We start from the raw sequence: 18,432 nt of genomic DNA, 5'->3' as shown, positions 1-18,432 counted from the left end.
AACAAACAAAAACCACAGCTCCCGGGAATTAAAATGCACAGAGAAATTTTTAAAAAACCAACCCATGATTCCAAATGCGAAATAGAGGAGTTCCCATCGTGGTGCAGCAGAAACGAATCTGACCAGGAACCACGAGGTTGCAGGTTCGATCCCTAGTCTTGCTCAGTGAGTTAAGGATCTGGCATTGCCGTGAGCTGTGGTGTAGGTCACTGATACGGCTCAGATCCTGTGTTGCTGTGGCTGTGGCGCAGGCTGGCAGCTGTAGCTCTGATTTGACCCCTAGCCTAGGAACCTCTGTATGCCGGGTGTGGCCCTAAAATGCAAATAAATAAATAAACAAACAAATATGAAATAGATGAAATCAGGTAAAAAAGGACAACAAAGACAAAGATATGGACAATAGGAGAGGGAAATTATCCAAGAAATAATATTAAAAATTTCACAAAACTATAGAACATGCACCTCCACACAAAAGGACCCACCAAACACCTAGCAAATGAAATTAAAAGCTCTACACAAGGTATATCCCTGTAGCATTCCAAATCAGTAGATACTAAAGAATACACACACATATTGCCTCTTAAGGTAAGTCATAAAACTTTGTTGATGGCCATATCACATTTCCCACAGTACATATTCCACTTCAAGACCCTAACCTTTCCCACTTCTGAACAAATAAACTTGACTTTATTACTATGAAGATTTGAATCTTTAACTTCTCTAACCCAAATATTCTTCACCTAATCTTCTCTTTCTCTTCGATATTTTCCAAAGCTATGCCTTCTATGCTTTTAATCTCATCCCCTTCAGGATCTTGTCTTATTCCTTCTTCCTCTTGAAGTGTTAATCACTCACTACACTTACTACAAATATGCTCAGATGTTACCTATGCTCAAAGGAAAAGAAAATCTTCCCTTAAAACAACAAGGGAGTTCCCATTGTGGCTTAGCAGCAACGAACCCAACTAGTGTCCATGAGGATGTGCATTCAATACCTGCCCTGCATAGTGGGTTAATGCTCTGGTGTTGCCATGAGCTGCAGTATAGGTAGCAGACCCAGTTTGGATTTGGTGTGGCTGTGGCACAGGCCAGCAGCTGCAGCTCCAATTCAATGCCTAGCTTGGGAACTTCCATATACTGCAGGTGCGGCCATAAAAAGAACAAAACAAAACAAAACAAGAAGGAGCAAAATTACAGACTAAAAAGCTTTCACTGCCTCCCCAGAAAGCATCAAAAAAACCAGAAACTAAAACACCTTGGGCTCTGGAAAACAGTCTACAACAACAAAGCAAACAATCAAACAAGAAAAAGCCATAGTCAAAACAGCAGGAAATTTCATGGCATTTTCTCTTGCCTCTCCCCACCCTCTGCCTAGTGTGGAGGAGTTTTGGTCTGGAGAAGGTAGCAGCCCAGATCCCAATTCCGTCCCCTGAACCACAGAGAACCATAGATTGTATCTGCAATATTCTAACCAGCCTTGGGGCTGTCTCGAGAACTGGTATCTGACTCACCTAAACTAGATCTCAGGGGGAAGAAAATGAGCTGACACTGCTGCTAAAAGCTACAGGGGGCTACAGTCCTGCAGACGCCTGGGGCAAGAGGCATCACAGACATGGAGTCGTACAACATACAGTCTGAAGTTGCAAAGAGAAGCTGAGGTTAGAATCTTTGAGAAAGTAAAATACTCAGAAGCAGCCATGTATATACGGAAATCAAAAAAAAAATCCATACACAGGCCGAGGAAAGAGATATGCTCAGAAAACACACGAAAGAGCAAACTTTCACTTTGGATTGATACGAAGGTTAACAGAAATGTCTAACTTACGAGTGAAGGTCCTCCTCACCAGTCTTCAAACACTGGGAGAGGGTGACGATTTTTCCAAGTGTCTAATTTTCATCAAAGAAATCAGAAGGAATACAATAAACAGGAAAACACGACCTAGTCAAAAGAACAAAATAAATCTCAAGATACTGTCTGAAAAAATACAGACATTGGATGACTAGAAAAAGACTTTAAAACAACTGCTTCAGTATGCGCAAAGAGCTAAAGGGAAACATAAAGAACTAAAGGAAAAATAAGAAACAATTCAGAAACAGAGTGAGAATATCCACAGAGAGACAGAAATCATAAAAAGGGACCAAACAACTTCTGGAGCTTAAAAAATATTAACTGAATTGAAAAATTCACTAGAGGAGTCAAACAGCATATTTAAGTAAGCAGAAGAAATTTAAACAACAGTGAACCTGAAGATTAGACATGTGAAATCATCTCATCTAAGGAACAGGAAGAAAAAAGAATGGAGAAAAGTAAACTGAGACTAAGGGACTTATGAGACATACCTAGTGGATTAACATATACATTAAAGGAGTCTCAGAAGGAGCAGAGAAAGTGGCAAAGAGATTATTTGGAGAAATAAATGGCTGAACAATTCTTGAATTTTTCAAGATAGATGAATCTACAAATTGAAAAAGTTCAACTAATTCCAAGTAGAATAAACCCAGAGACCCACAGTAAGACACATTATAATCAAACTTTTGAAGACAAAGAGAGAACCTTCAAAGCAGTGAGAAAAAAGCAACTCATCACATATAAGGGATCCTCCATGAGAATATAAATGGAATTCTCAATAGAAACCTTGGAAGTCAGAACTCCAGAAGGCTGAAATATTTAGTACTGAGAGAAAAAAACCTGTCAACTGAGAATCCGATATACAGCAAAACTGTCTTCAAATATCTAGAATAAATTAAGATACTTCCAGATAAACAAAAGCTGAAAGAGTTCCTTATCGTAACACCTGCCCTTAGAAAAGCTAAAGGGAATTCTTCTTGTTGAAATGAAAGGCCACTGAACAATAACTAGAAACCACTTGAAGATATAAAGATCTCCTATAAAGGTAAACATGGGCAAAAAATTAAAAACAGTATTATTTTCATTATGGTTCAGAACTTCACTTTTTATCTGTTACAGGATGTAAAAGAAAAATGCACTAAAAATCACTGTAAATCTGTTAGCAGGTACACAACATACCAAGATATAATTTATGACATGGATGATATAGAGGGTAGAACAGGGCTGTACAGCAACAGATTTTTTTTTTTCTAAGTGATGAAGTTAAATTGGTACCAATTCAAAATACATTGTTATAAACTTAGGATGCTATATGTAATCTCCATGGCAATCGCAAAGAAAATACTTATAAACTATTAATAAAGGAAATTTACTAAAAAAAAAACCCTCAAACTAAATACAAAGGAAGGCAATGATGAAGGAACTGAGATACAAAAGCTGTAAGACATACTGAAAAATAACAAGATGGCAAAAGTCCTGCCGTATACAGTTTTATAAATGTAAATGTAGTAAAGGACCATAGAGTAAGGAGGCACAGATGAGAAGAATGGATTAAAAAAGAAAAGATCCAATGATACACTGTCAACAAAAGACTCACTTTACTTCTCAGGACCTATGTAAGTTGAAAGTAAATGGATGGAAAAGATAGACCATGCAAACAGTAACAAAAGAGAACTGGAGCAGCTACACTAATATGAGACAAATCAGTCAAAAAAGTTACAAAAAACAATGGGTGTTTTATATTGATACGAAGTTCAATCTATTCAGAATATAACAATTATAAAAATATGCACACCTACAACAGAGCCTCAAATATATGAGGCCAAAAAATGACACAATTCAAGTGGTTCTGTAGTAACAACTGGAGATGTTAATATCCCACTTGCAATAAAGTCAGAACACAAAGGAGAGCAACAAGGAAAGAGGACTTTAACAAAACTACAGAACAACTAGACCTAAAGGATATATACAGAACATTGTACCCAAGAGGAGAATACACATTCTTCTAAGGGAAACATGAAATGTTCTCTAATGAGTCTTTAAAATTTCTAACAAGATTAAAACTATACAAAGTATTTTTTTCCAACCACAGTGGAATGAAACTAGAAACCAACAACAAAAAGCAAACTGGAAAATTCACAAAAATGAAAATTTAACAAAACATTGAATTAATCAATGGGTCAAAGTAGAAATCACAAAGGAAATTAGAAAAACCCTTGAGATCAACGAAAATAAAAACAAAACTTACCAAAACAAACACGATGCAGAGAAGGCAATGCTAACCAAGATATCTATACCTAGAGACACCTACATTAAAAAAAGATCTTAAATCATAACCTAACTGTATGCTTTAAGAAGCCTGAAAAAGAGGAGTGAACTAAATCCGAAGCTAGCAGAAGGAAGGAATAGAAAAGATTACAGTAGAAGTAAGACAGAGACTGGAAAAACAAAAATCAACAAAACTAAGCTGGTTCTTTGAGAAGACCAACAAAATTGATATGTCTTTACGTAGACTAAGTGAGAAGACTCAAATTATTAAAATCAGAAATAAAAATAGAAATGCCTTTCTATATTCACATACAGAACCTGAAATGAAATATGCAGTAAACTTGCAGAAGAATAAAAAAATTGAATCTTAAAAGCATATTAATTAAAAACACAAAGAAAAAGTAGGGACAATACTACTTATTTTATAGAAACAGGATTGTAAGAGAGTATTATAAACAGCTGAATGCCAAGAAATTGGATAACCTAGATGATCAAATTCCTAGACACATATGGACTGCTATAACTGAAACAAGAAGAAACAGAAAATCTGAATAGACCTAGAACAAGTAAGGAGAACGAATCAATAACCAAAAACCTCCCAATAATGGAAAGCCCAGAACAGATGGCTTTCATAGATGAATTCTACCAAACATCCAGAGAATTAACACCAACTCTAAAACTCTTTCAAAATATTGAAGAATGAATACTTTCTATGTCAGCCGGACTAAGACACTAAAAGAAAGAAAACAACAGGCATTTCTCAACAGCAAAGAAAATGTACGGTCCCATAAAAACCTATACTAAAAGGTTTATAGCAGCTCTGTTTGTAATTCCCAAAAAAACAGAAGCAAATCCAAAGGTCCTTCGGTGGGTAAATTGAAAACCTGTGATACGTGTATACAATGGAACACTACTCAGCAATAAAAAGGAGCGAACCTTTTGATACACAGAACAACTTGGATGAGGTACCATGATGAGTGAAAGAAGCCAGTCCCCAAAGGCTACCTAGTGTATGATTCCACTTATACGACATTCTGGAAACGGTAAAATTCATAACGACAGAGACAGATCATGGTTGTCGGGGCTTGGGGTGTGGTAGGGTATGGTGTAACCACAAAAAGCAAGTATGAGGGAATTTCTGGTGCGGTCCTGTGTGCTGACTGCAGTATATCCTTTACACTATTCCATTTCCTGATTGTGGTACTGGTCAAATAAATTTTTACAAGTGTAGTAAATGCATAAAATAAGCACATCAAATAAAAAGTCAATTATACTCTGATAATCTTAAAAATTAGGCTGGTCATATTCATGTTAAGTGGAAACATGCTAAATGTGAGCACAAAGGGTAGGGCCCTGAGCTTGCTTCTTCCTCTCAGACATCATCTTCCTCTTAGTCACCGCCTCCGAATCCTTTTGCTGCTGTTGTGTTAAATCCATTTTGTCCTTTAACTATTTTTAAAACATGCAATGACCTCCCTACACTTCCCCAATAACCCTGTTGACAGTGAGGGAGATATGTTTAACCTGCTGTATTTCTTTGGCCTTAAAAAAAAATTAAGTATCTTTCCTTAATAAATATTAAGTACAATAACATACTTAAACAATTTCTTCAGTTATTATAACTATAAAACTGTATGCAAACACATTTTTAAAATTCATTTAACAAAACAGGTTCTCAAACATAATTTATTATTCTGAAAATTATTTCAGATAAATATTGATCCCAAAAGCCACCATTTGGCCACTTCCTAAAACCTTATTTAACACTGAAAGTGATTTACCAAAAAATATCTTGCTATTTTAGAGCTCTACTCTATTCTATAAAAATTTTCTTTCATTAATACATGTTAAATTGATTCTAAAGATTTCTTTGCTGAAATACCCATATGAAAATCAAAGTGAACAAACTTCAAAAGACTATGAACCCATTTCGTATCAGCAGAGTTACCCCAGGAGCTAAAGCCTTCACCAAATTATGCCCATTCTCTTTCCTCTAATATACATAACTGACTTTAATACAGCAATGCCAAAAGAATTAGCCCTGCCAGAAATTATACACAGGCCTAACAGTAAGATTCTGATTAGCATCACAAAAGATCAAAAAATATATCAAAGATCAAAACACATATAGATGAAAATATATATATCAAAGATCAAAATATATATAGGAGTTGATTGGCAATTAGTCTCGAAATATGATTCCAGAATTTCAGAGTAAATGAGTTCTCCAAATAGTACCCACTAATGCTTAAGTGAAGTAATTTCAGCTTTAGAAAATGCAGTTGTGTTCTACCTCTATGACCTCATTTATACAGAAGAAGGCGACAGAATTTATTTTCAGATGCACATTTAACTAGGTTAAAAAGCAGGTAGGGGTGATATTATATGATCAGTTTAAGTATGCTATTACAGAAATAAGAACATTGATTAAATAACCTAATTTTAAAATAAAACTAAGCTAGAACTCAAGTCAACCCATCCAACTACAAAATGTATGGATATATATACACCAACAAATAACATCATAGATAAAGAAAACTAAAGAACTATCTCAACAAAATGAGGCAGAAACTTCAAACCACTTCACAAGCTTGAGGGCATCATATTAGGTAGCATCTCTCCACACCTGACCTTTTCTTCCATAAAATGGAAATAGGACTTCTTCCAAACCAAAAAACTTTTTTTTTGTCTTTTTGTCTTTTTAGGGCCGCACCTGGGCCACATGGAAGTTCCCAGGCTAGGGATCAAATCAGAGCTGTAGCCACAGGCCTGCACCACAGCCACAGCCACAGCCACGCAGGATCCAAGCCACGTCTGCAACCTACACCACAGTTCACAGCAACGCCAGATCCTTAACCCACTGAGCAAGGCCAGGGATGGTACCCCTGCCCTCATTAATACTAGTCAGGTTTGTTAACCAAGAGGCATGACAGTAACTCCCCAAAACTCTTGTTTAAGAATTGTTTCTCCTTTCGCAAATAAGTATTTATCCTAGTTCAATAAGTAAAAAATAAATTTCTTCTGGGTACTAAAGTATTAAAAGCAAAACTAAGTCTATGAAAAGCACCTAAAATAAACCAATTATAAAATATGAAATGACCCCAATTCCTCTATCTATCCAAATTCTTATCTATAAAACCATGTGTGATGACTTTTACACTTGATGATTTCTGAAAACATGTTAATGTGGGTGGTATTTCCAACCCACATGGTTCCTTTCCCCAGCCCACAGTTCTTAAACGTTGGTACAATTCAAGGGAATCACAAATACCTTGGATATGTATGACATTCATCTAATAAATCAACGGATGGTACCTGTAATAACAAACACTCTGTGAACCAATACACATCCAGCAAAGAAACATCATTTATAATTGGTACATACGTTCTTTCCGGTGTTCAACTAAGCCTACAGCCTGCTTTGCTGAACATTTTGCAAACCAATTGTCCCCAAGTAAAACAGTGACTTCATTAGTATGAACAAGTTTTCCTGGCATAAAGGCAAAGGGGCCAAACGGTACCTATTGTATTAAAGGAAAAAAAAAAAAAAAAAAGGCAAAAAGATTAAAAACACTAAAAACTACATTTTATGAAACAGCATTAAAATCACTGTGTGGCAGTCTTTTTTACTACACACTAGGAAAAATAAATTGTCAACTTCATGGAAATTTAACATTAAATTAAAATTTCACTAAGGAAACCTACAGAAAATTATTTTAGGTTAATCAATCAACATTGTAACAAAAAAACAAAACGAGCATTTTTACATATAGCTTTCAGAGAAGTTAGTATTGTTTCCAAATGTTTATACTTGCTCATTCATGAATCTAAATGAAAGCTAACTAGAAATAAGATATTAAAAAAGAATAACTTTGATTCTTAAAAACTGAAAATTATTTCTGATAAAGTAGTCTCTCTTTTGGGGGCAAAACAGGAATTAACAAATAAATAGCTTTAATGGGTTTACAAAACTTACAAAATACTTGAGCTCAGATAATAAAGAACAATACACTTGCAAAATATTTGCGCTAATGTAATTAAGAACAAAGTCTTCATGAAAAAGAAGATTCATGCAACAAAAGAATCTAATTCAGGCTTCACGAATAGATCGCTGTGTCGATATGAAGATCATTCAAACAAAAATTAGCAGCACTTTTTTTTTAATAAAAAATCAATGTCCTAGGGTTTAATTCTGTGAATTACACATTATGGTCTATTTCTGCCCTGGCTAACAGGAAACAGCTACATGCTATATTTCTGTTGTAATTACAGTTTTCTAACACAGTAACTCTGTATACCAAATACGTTGAATTTTTGCTAACATTTATGCTGTCATAACATAATTTAATATAAATCTGAAAAGAAGAAAAGTAGTAAATACCAACTATTACTACCATTAGTGATTATCAAGTAAAACAAAAACAAACCTTCCTTGCTGTGGTAGCTTCAGTGATCTAGCCATCAGTAAGGCACTTCTGAATCTTTACTGTACAGAGTTAATATCTTTATAAGAAACAACATATTATTTTAAAAGAAACACACCAAACATACCATGATATCATAAGACAACTTATCAGGCAAGGTACTGAGTCTTTCTTGAAGGGCAGTATAGTCATCATCTACCTTCTTCCTGTGGACAAAAAAATACCAAACACTAAATCAATATGCAAATCAACAATTCCTCAAGCAGGCTATGTATCATAAAACAAGATAATCAAAAACTTAATTTTAGCAACTTTAAAGTATTTTAAATTTTAAAACTGTGTTTTTACAAAATTTAGCAATGGCAGTATGCCACCATACACTTATCAAAAAATTAAGACTCTCCAGGAGTTTAGCTTTTAGAAGGAGAACACTCACATCTTGAGAATTGAGTGTTTCTTCAGGTAGAAGATCACGTGAACAAATAAATAAAATTTGGAAATTAAGGGAGACTGAGTCTGGAGGGAATCAGGGGCTCAAGAGAAGGAAGAAGAGAGCTAGTAAAAAGCTTTTGAGTGAATAAACACTGGCTGTGGAATAGAAATCATGAACACAAAATCTGTTCGGATGCCTCGGTCCTCAGAAAACTTTAGGTTGAAAAATGTGGCGTCATCAACTCCTCAGTTAGTCATACTAATGTGATTAGGGTAGGAGAGAATCAACAGGGACTAGAAGAAATCCAGGAGAGGTAATAAACATCTGTAGGAGCAGAAACAGTCACATGTTCCCATACCTGTGAGCCCTACTCAGTTTTCACACCTGCTAGAATTGAAAAGCCCCACATTGAGATGCCTGTTTTCAAAGCTTCTCTGGATATGAGGTTCCTAAGGGTTCCCTGCTAAGGTGCAGGCTGCAAGCAAAACCATAGCAATGAAATTTTTTAAAGCAGAGGGAGGGTGGTGTCAATTAAAAAAAAATAATAGTAATAACAAAAACAAAAACTCACCCATTCAGCAGGAAATTTAAAAGAACATATAGATACTGTCAAATTGAAATTAGGATAAATTGCAAGATAGATAATCACTCTCCAGATTAAAAAAAAAAAAAAAAAACCACACACACACAAAAACAGGACTGTTCTATAAACATCATGGAATTGGTTTCAGTTTACTCCTTAGCTCCCTTAAAGCAACAGTAACAGAATTAATAAAAATGATCTCATTTAGTTTTTAGAACATCAAGGAATTTCACATATATTCTGTTAGTCATCCTAAAAATATTCCTATAGTAAAGGTCTCTTATTAACATTTTCCTCTTACAGAATAAAACAGAAGGAAAACGGAAAAACCACACATTAAGAGACCCCAGGTCTCTATTAAGGAGAGGTAAGCAATGACCTTAAACTAGGTCTTCTGGCCTGCATTCTTTCAAGCCAGCCTTTTCATTTTCTTGTATTTTTTTAGGGCTGCACCTGCAAGATAGGGAAGTTCCCAGGCTAGGGACAGAATCCAAGCTGCAGCTGCCGGCCTACATCACAGCCAGGGCAACGCAGGATCCAAGCCACAGCTGCAACCTACAAAGCAGCTCATGACAACGCCAGATCCTCAACCCACTGAGTTAAGGCCAGGGATCAAACAGCATCCTCATGGCTATTAGAAGGATTCGTTACTGCTGAGCCACAAAGGGAACTCCCAGCCTTTTCATTTTCTAATGTTCAAGTGCTTTTAAAAACTTTCAAATCTCTGAAAATAAGTAAACATAAAATGTCTTTTTAAGGCAAAAATCATCCATATGGGTAAATTTTTATGAAAAAAAAAATGCTAGGAAACTTCATGAACAGGGCTATGTACCAGAAAGAACAAGGCTTTCAAGTCAGACCAGAGGGTCAATACCAGCTCCACTACTTAACAAATATAAATTAACCCTAGTCTTAGAATCCTCAATGACAAAATTGGAATAATGCCTAGCTATCTCACAGATTCAAGAGAACTAAATATACAGGGTTTAATACCTTGCCTGGAGCTGAACATCTACACTGAGCATCCAATGACCCTTTACCCATAAGGTACCAAAAAACATCAATTCTTTTTTTTTTTTTTTTTTTTTTTTGCTTTTTAGGGCCGAACCCATGGCATATGGAAGTTCCCAAGCTAGGGATGGAATCAGAGCTATAGCTGCCAGCCACAGCCACGTGGGATCCAAGCTGCTTCTGCGACCCATACCATAGCTCACAACAATGTCAGATCCCTGACCCACCGAGCAAGGCCAGGTATCGAACCTGCCTCCTTATGGCTAGTACTCAGATTTGTTTCTGCTGCACAACAGGAACTCCTGAATTCTAAAATGTTTAGTAAAGACTATATTATCAAGATAATTCCACTATGTTAAATTCATTCAATTTGATACTAACAGTATAACTTACTAAAAGATAGTATAGCTAAACATAACAGCTTAGGAAGTTTTGGGAGACAGGATTGGTGTGAACAGTAAATGGAACCCTGTCTATGAAGAAGTGATGTAATACCATGCTTGCACCCAGAAAACTCCTTATTAATCTACAAACACTAGGAGTTTATATGTTTTAGATAAGCAATTTTGCAAACGCTCAAGGACTAATCGGCACAGATGTCTAAATGTTCCTATGACTGCTAAACAGCTGGTATTAAAGTTAGCACTGAAGGTGTATTATTTTGGTAAGTTCACCTGGAAAGGGGGGACTTCCTAACATAGTATCACACAGCAGTTGCAATCAAGGGTAACACAAGAGACCAACGCATGTATTCCAAAGCAAGTATATTCAGTGTTAAACTTATCAATAATTCTCCCTAGAACAAAAAATGTGGACATATTGGAGAACAGTTTAAGACTGAAGCTGCTATTTCTAAATTTTGAATTGTTTTCTAAAAATACAAAAAGAAAGGAGAAGATCATTTTAAAAGCAGCTCATGTAGAAATTCTTTTTGTAGGGAGGCAAGCAGTGTCTCTGCGGTAAGTATGGTTCCCAAGTTCCCACTAGTGGAAATATATAGATAGGGTCAAGCACCTGGGAAAACAGTTATCTCCCATTAGTCTCTCTAATATGTAGGGCTTAAATAGGCCCCCAAAAGATCAGAAAGCCTATACAGCGAAAAATACAAAAATGATTCTAGAAACCAATGTATTACAGAACACATCTTTCTTTGCACCAAAATTGGAAGATTTTTTTTTTTTCTATTTCACCACTTAGATACATAAAACTAAATTCTGGATACTGTAAAACGTGCAGTCGTAGAAGCAACTGCTTAAAGCAATTTTTTTTTCCCAAATGGGAAATAAAACCCAGATGCAGTTAGGATAAACCCCCCCAAGCCTGCTTATTCTATATAGATTTCTGTGCTTGGCTTCACTGTATTTGATCTTTATAGATTCAGTTCAGCCTTCAATTCTTAATTTAAAAGAATTATGCAATAAATAAGATTTAATTTCCATCACACATCTATACTCAATGTTCCTATAGAAAATAAGAATTAAAGCACTGTTATAAAGCATACAAAAAACTTGTATAATCTGTTGAATCTTGGTAATCATGTGCTATAATCATGTGCTAATATAAGCCTTCTGAGAAGCACCTACTGTTTTTATTAAAAAGCAGCAGCAAAAAAGAACATAATGTACAAACTAGCCTTAACCTTAAGGATGAAGATCAGAACAGATTTTAGGAGAAACATCTTATTTTCATAAAGTAAAAAGTATGAGAGCAAGTTAAGTGTATGCTCATGTATTTACAGGTGAAGTATGCAGATGTCCACAATTTACTCTGAAATGCATCAGAAAAAAATGGATTAAGGGTTGAGATATGGATAGATACGTGATCAAGGCTCATCTATATAACCCTTTCAAACCATATGTTGGAAGATTTTCATAATACAATGTTATGAAGGGAGAAATGTGAGAGGAACTCCTTATTTTTAATTCTCTTCTTAAACGCAACTGACCAAAAAAAAAAAAAAAAAAAAATCTTTATAGAGAAAAAGAAAAAAAATCCTATGTCCCTTGTCTGAGGCAAGTGATAAATACTTCAATTTCCAGCTTTAAAGAATAAAAAAGGAAAATAGAAGTTAAATCACTGACTGAAATAAAATCTTGTTAATTTTTACTTTAAAGCATGAAGCTGGAATAGGTAGAAAATACTGACATTAAACTCGCTTTTTTTTTAAAAAAAATCTATCATTCTCTTCACCTAATATCCTAAACAAAAAAGGAGAAAACACTAAGAGATGCTTAACAGGGAAAGGGCTTTACACTGATATCTGGGTTGATCTGGGGCAACATTAACACTTTTTTTTTTTTAAGTTTTTAACTTAAGAAATTATAAAACCCAAAGGTGTGGAATATATATTTTAGGAATGAATTTTAGTCCATCGTAGCCACTATAGAATGTCCTATTAAGCATCCAAGAAACCTTTGTTTCAATTCAATTCACTATTTATTGAGTGCCTGCTCTGCAACCAAGCCTTATGCCATATGCTGCAGGGATCATCACTCAAATATAGCCTGACTTTTTTTTTTTTTTTTTTGCAATGCTTCTTTGTTGAAGATCCACTGGCTTGACAGATGCCTGAGTTTTTACCTCTAAAATTAAGAAAATACAAGAATACTAAATATTGGCATAGATTATACAGGTAAAGAGAGAAATCTCATTACTAAAGAAAGAAAAGACAATGATTTTTTAAAGAATCCTCTTAAAAAGCAAAAACAAATTATCAAGGTTATATTAAGCAATAAAAATACTCTGAAATAAGGATCTACATTGCTGTGCCTTCTGCAATTTGGTGGGAAGAGGAATACTTTAACAATTGAAATGTATCTGTATTAAATCAACAGCATTTTTTTTTAATGGTCATGACAAATATTACTAAGATAAATGACATCTACTACAAAATTCAGGCAATATGCCATCATATTCCTTTTTCTCAACTCATACCTAGGAAACTTACATCAGAAGCTGTTGATGAAATAATCCATGTTCTTTATATTTTATGAGTTTATCAGAAAACTTTATTATTAGAAATAGGTATGGAAATGAACCTAAATATAAATACTTATAATATAAAAACATATCACTCCAAACATGAAAGATGGGCCCCTAAAGCGCCTAGGTCAATTAATTTTAGCTGATGAGTTTATACGTAATTTTTATTTTCTTTATTTTCCAAATTCTCTACAACCGATACGCATTTCTGCAACAAATCAGAAGGGAGGATTAAGAAAAGTTTAGATGTGCTAAGTTTATAACTGACTTTAAGCATTGAATGTCTGTGCCAGTTTCTACTTAAATCTAACCATAATTTAATTTGCAAGTTTTGTCATTTTGGGTTCTTGTTTTCTCTACTTTATTTCTAAAGTATATTTTAGAGAAAAAAAAATTTTTGTGTGTGTTGTTTACTTAGAACAATGATTCATAACCCTTTAGAGTCATGGATACCTATGAGAAACTGATGATTAAAAAAACCCCTCTCGATTCTATCCTGAGAAAAATGCTCTATATTTTGCATAAATTTCAGTAGAAGTCTGCTCATAGATTCCTTGAGGTTACTGGGTTTTTTCCCCCTCCGCTGTTTTCTTTTTGTTTATTTTCTCATATATTTTTATTATATACTGTGTTTTATATGCGAGGTTACTGTTTCTTTCAAGAGGTCTTACATGAGCAAAAAATAGCAATCCTGGCTTTGAATTCCCCCAAATACATAAAATACTCAAAACTATCTTTAAATCACTTGATTTAAACAAAAGGAAAAATGAGAAAATGATAACCAATTAGGTCATAAGTTCAAAATGAATGAACAAAAAAGTTAAGTTGTACACATGCCTCCATTTTTTCTACAGCTTACACTTTCTTCAGTCATGTACTGAGAGCCACCCCCCTTTTATCTTTAATAGACTAGAACTTAGAATTTGTATCTCACAACAAGAATGTGAACTCTGGACTATCACTGAGTAATCAACATCTTCATGCTCACACAGTGCTCTGTGCTTGAAAGCTTTACTGTAGACTGCTCTCATTTTATAAAAAATAAATAAAAATGAATGGAAAATGAAAAATCCCAGACTACAAAGAAGTGTAGTTTTCAAACCTAATAATGTTAAGACAAAGATGAAAAATCATGAAGCGTCCAAATCAAATAGAAATGTAGCCTCAATGAGATTCATCAAAATACTCACTGGACTTAAGCTGATTGTGAGAAACTGTGAACTAATAATAAACAAAGTATGTAGACACCAGAAATATATCAGCAAAGACTATGTTCTCAATGATGATATTATGGATTTTTTTTAAGTAATAGTTTAAACTCTTTAGCGAAAAAATTCCCCTATAACACATATAATTTTGCCTTTTATTTTCAGAAATGCATTAAGTATTAAAGTAATGTGATTCTTCCAAAAACTGGATACAAAGGCTAGGGGACTCCTGGAAGCAACAAATTCTATCACAGTTTAAAAATCATTAACTCTTTTAAAAAGGAAAAGGAAAGAGCATTAAGCATTTATAATTTGACCTGAGAGACATAAATATACATACAGAATTAAGAAACTGAAGGGAATAAAACAAATGGTTTAAAAAGAGAAGAAGAGGGAATTCCCATCGTGGCTCAGGGGAAATGAATCTGACTACCCATGAGGACGTGGTTTGATCCCTGGCCTGGCTCAGTGGGTGAAGAATCTGTCATTGCCCTGAGCTGTGGTATAGGCTGCAGATGTGGCTCGGATCTGGCTTGCTGTGGCTATGGTGTAGGCCGGCGGCTGCAGCTCTGATTGGACCTCTAGCTTGGGAACCTCCATATTGCCGTGGATGTGGCCCTAAAAAGCAAAAAAAAAAAAAAAAAAGAAAGAAAAAGAAAGAAAAAATAAATAAAATTAAAAAGAGGAAGAGAACTTGCTTCTTTCAGAATTATGAATAAGCTTATCTTTATTCTTTTATTTCAACCTTTCTATAAATATGTATTCAAAGAAAAAAACTAGATTGAGTTTCTTAAAAAATCATTTCTTGATTTTCTTAAATCATTTTAATTAAATCTTAAAAAAATCATTTCTTAAAAAATCATCTTAAAACATTTTTTTTGCATCTTAATTTGCTTTGAAACATCACACACAAAACTTTCTTACTAAAACATGACACCATTAAAAAAAAAAACTGCAAGAACTTGAAGAATGACAGAGAAGGAAATTTGTATATGATTCCTCCCTCTTGCCCTTGCCCCAAGGTCATTTTCATAAATAACTATAGAAATTCCAACAACAGAAGTATGTAAAATCCTCAGAAAATCTGGAAATGGCTCACTGCTCCACTGGAGGGGGAGAACGACACATAAAAATGAAAAAGGCCAAAAGGAAGTTCCTATGTAAAACAATGACGAAAACTATGCCATCAGTAAAATGGGGACTCTGAAAAATACAGTTTTCATATTTATCTAATGCTAAGGAATGAAGTCATTACCATGAATAAATGTTTTAAGGTATTAAAGGTAGGTCAATACTTCATATATTATTCATAAAATAAAATAAATGTTATATAAGCATCTTAAGGCAAGTCAGGAAAACGCTGTTTCAGGTAACTCATAAGAAATACACTATAAACCACTAGCAGCGTTATAAAATAGTTCAGTGCTTCTGTGAGGCAAGGCATCAGAGATAGATAAAGATTCCCACCCATTTGTACTAACTTGAAAGAGGAATCAAAAAAAAATCACGGAGTTCCTGGCATGGCTCAGCGGGTTAAGAATCTGACAGTGTCCACAAGGATGCTGATTCGATCCCTGGCCCTGCTCAGTGGGCCAAGGGTCCGGCATTGCCATGGCTGTGGCGGAGGCCTGCAGCTGCAGCTCCAATTTGACCCCTGGCCTGGCCATGTGCCGCAGGTGAGACTATTAAAAAGGGAGAAAAAAAAAATCATCAAATCTTCACTTGCGATTTTTAACTATTTGGGCATACTCTGGTGGTTATTTTCCACTATATACTTTAATTAAAACCTATAATACAAACTAATTATTCTCTTCCTTAAAAACAGTATTTTTTGGTCTAGTTTCCTATGAAAAAGGACAAATGTCAATATGTGCTTTACAATATCCCCTTCAAAATTCACATGCTCCAGTGTTTCAAAATGTTTAAGTCCAAATTTAAAGGTCTTCTTTCCAAAATTAAACATCTGAACAATATAAAATATCTCTTTCTACATTTTCATTTAAGTCTGCTTCAGGTAATTTCATAGATATCTTTACTACTCAAAACTCTCTTAAGATGATTTGAGGGAAGACAATTCTTTTTACAATTCATATGCACACAATTTATGATTAGAAACAATGCCTAACATACAAATGATTTGTATGTGCCAGGCATCACTTACTATAGCCCATTTAATTCTCACAAATCAACACAAATAATGAGACTTCTTTCTGTGGGACATGTTCATTAGAAGTCACCTATAGTGCATTAAAAACGACCATTAATTTTTTGTCACTCCTCCCACCAAGAAGTGGTGTCCATTTCCCACCTTTTGAATTTGAGCTAGTTTTATGAGTTTCTTTGACCAACAGAATGTGGCCTTGCAGCTTCCATTCCTGCTGCCCTTGTAGCATCATGTAATGTAAACCAAATAAAAGAGCACATAGAGAGACCCAGCTAGAGACAAGCAATAGTCATCAGACTTGTGGGTGAGGCTCTTCTGGGCAACCCAACTACCAAAAGGCTGCAACCACTCAAGCGAGCCCAAACAAAATCAGCAGAAAACAACAGAGGTTAAGTTCAGCCCATATGCACAACCACAGACCATATACAAGTAAATGGTTGTTGTTTTAAGCCAGTACATTTTGGAGTAATTTCTTTAAAGAACAATAAATAATGGATGTAACAGCTTAGCAAGGATATATTTTGAGTGGTAGAAGCCATTCTCTCAGTGATGTGGCCATCATTTACTTTTATGGCACCAAAACCACTTGCCAACTCTAAAAATTAGACATTTAACACACAGTGAAGTTCATGGGAACAAAATAAAGAGTAAGAGTTAACCGAGAACAATTTCCAAGGTTTAGCTATTAAATAGTGCATGGTCTGATTTCACTTTGATCAAAGAGCGGGAACATAATGTATACAAACACGTGGGTGAAAACAGGTACATGCGTACATACACACCCCTGAAGCAAACAATTTCAGAAAAGATGTGCAAGGAATCAATTTTAAAAAGAAACAAAAAAACAGTTGTTTACCAAGAAGAGAACTGAGAAGAGGGAAACTACCTACCATGCATATTCTTTCGTACTTCTTAAATTCTGAACTACATGTACTGCCTGATTCTAAATTTCTTAATTTAAAATTTGAAAAGGTATTGCGGAGTCTTTTATGTCTTTAGGATATATACTGAAATGTTTTCAGGTGGAATGTTTCAGATTCATGTCAAAACAGTTGGAGGAAGGGACAGAAGGTAGAGGCTGTTTAAAAGGAAACACAGTTCGGATGAAACCATGACTTGGTAATCACTGAAGCTTAATGACGGCTCCATGTGAGTTCAGCACACTGCTCTGTCACCTTCTGTTTGAAATTCTTCAGAATACAAGTTATTTAAAAACACTGATGTAAAGCTTTAACAATGCCACTCAGGGGAGTTCCCTGAGTCATGGCACAGCGGAAACACATTCGACTAGGAACGATGAGGTTGCGGGTTCGATCCCTGGCCTCGCTCAGTGGGTTAAGGATCTGGTGTTGCAGTGAGCTGCAGTGTAGGTCACAGATGTGGCCCAGATCCTGTGTTGCTGTGGCTATGGCTGGCAGCTGTAGCTCCGATTCAACCCCTCGCCTGGGAAACTCCATATGCTGCGGGTGCAGCCCTAAAAAGACAAAAAGAATAAAAAATCTTTTCAGAGC

General features: G+C 35.1%; 1 protein-coding gene across 1 annotated transcript in view; it reads right to left on the bottom strand.

Annotated features, from left to right (window-relative positions):
- Positions 1–18,432, bottom strand: part of URI1 (URI1, prefoldin like chaperone) — a 67,221-nt gene that overhangs the window by 15,564 nt on the left and 33,225 nt on the right. The window contains exons 3-4 of the mRNA XM_003355831.4: positions 8,668–8,746; positions 7,502–7,637 (exon numbers count right to left, since the gene is read on the bottom strand). Coding sequence (XP_003355879.1) covers positions 7,502–7,637; positions 8,668–8,746 — 215 coding nt within the window. The remainder of the gene's footprint in view (positions 1–7,501; positions 7,638–8,667; positions 8,747–18,432) is intronic.

Source organism: Sus scrofa, chromosome 6, assembly GCF_000003025.6.
Source record: "Sus scrofa isolate TJ Tabasco breed Duroc chromosome 6, Sscrofa11.1, whole genome shotgun sequence".
Classification (NCBI taxonomy): Eukaryota; Metazoa; Chordata; class Mammalia; order Artiodactyla; family Suidae; genus Sus; species Sus scrofa.
This window is presented reverse-complemented; position numbering and strand designations above follow the sequence as displayed.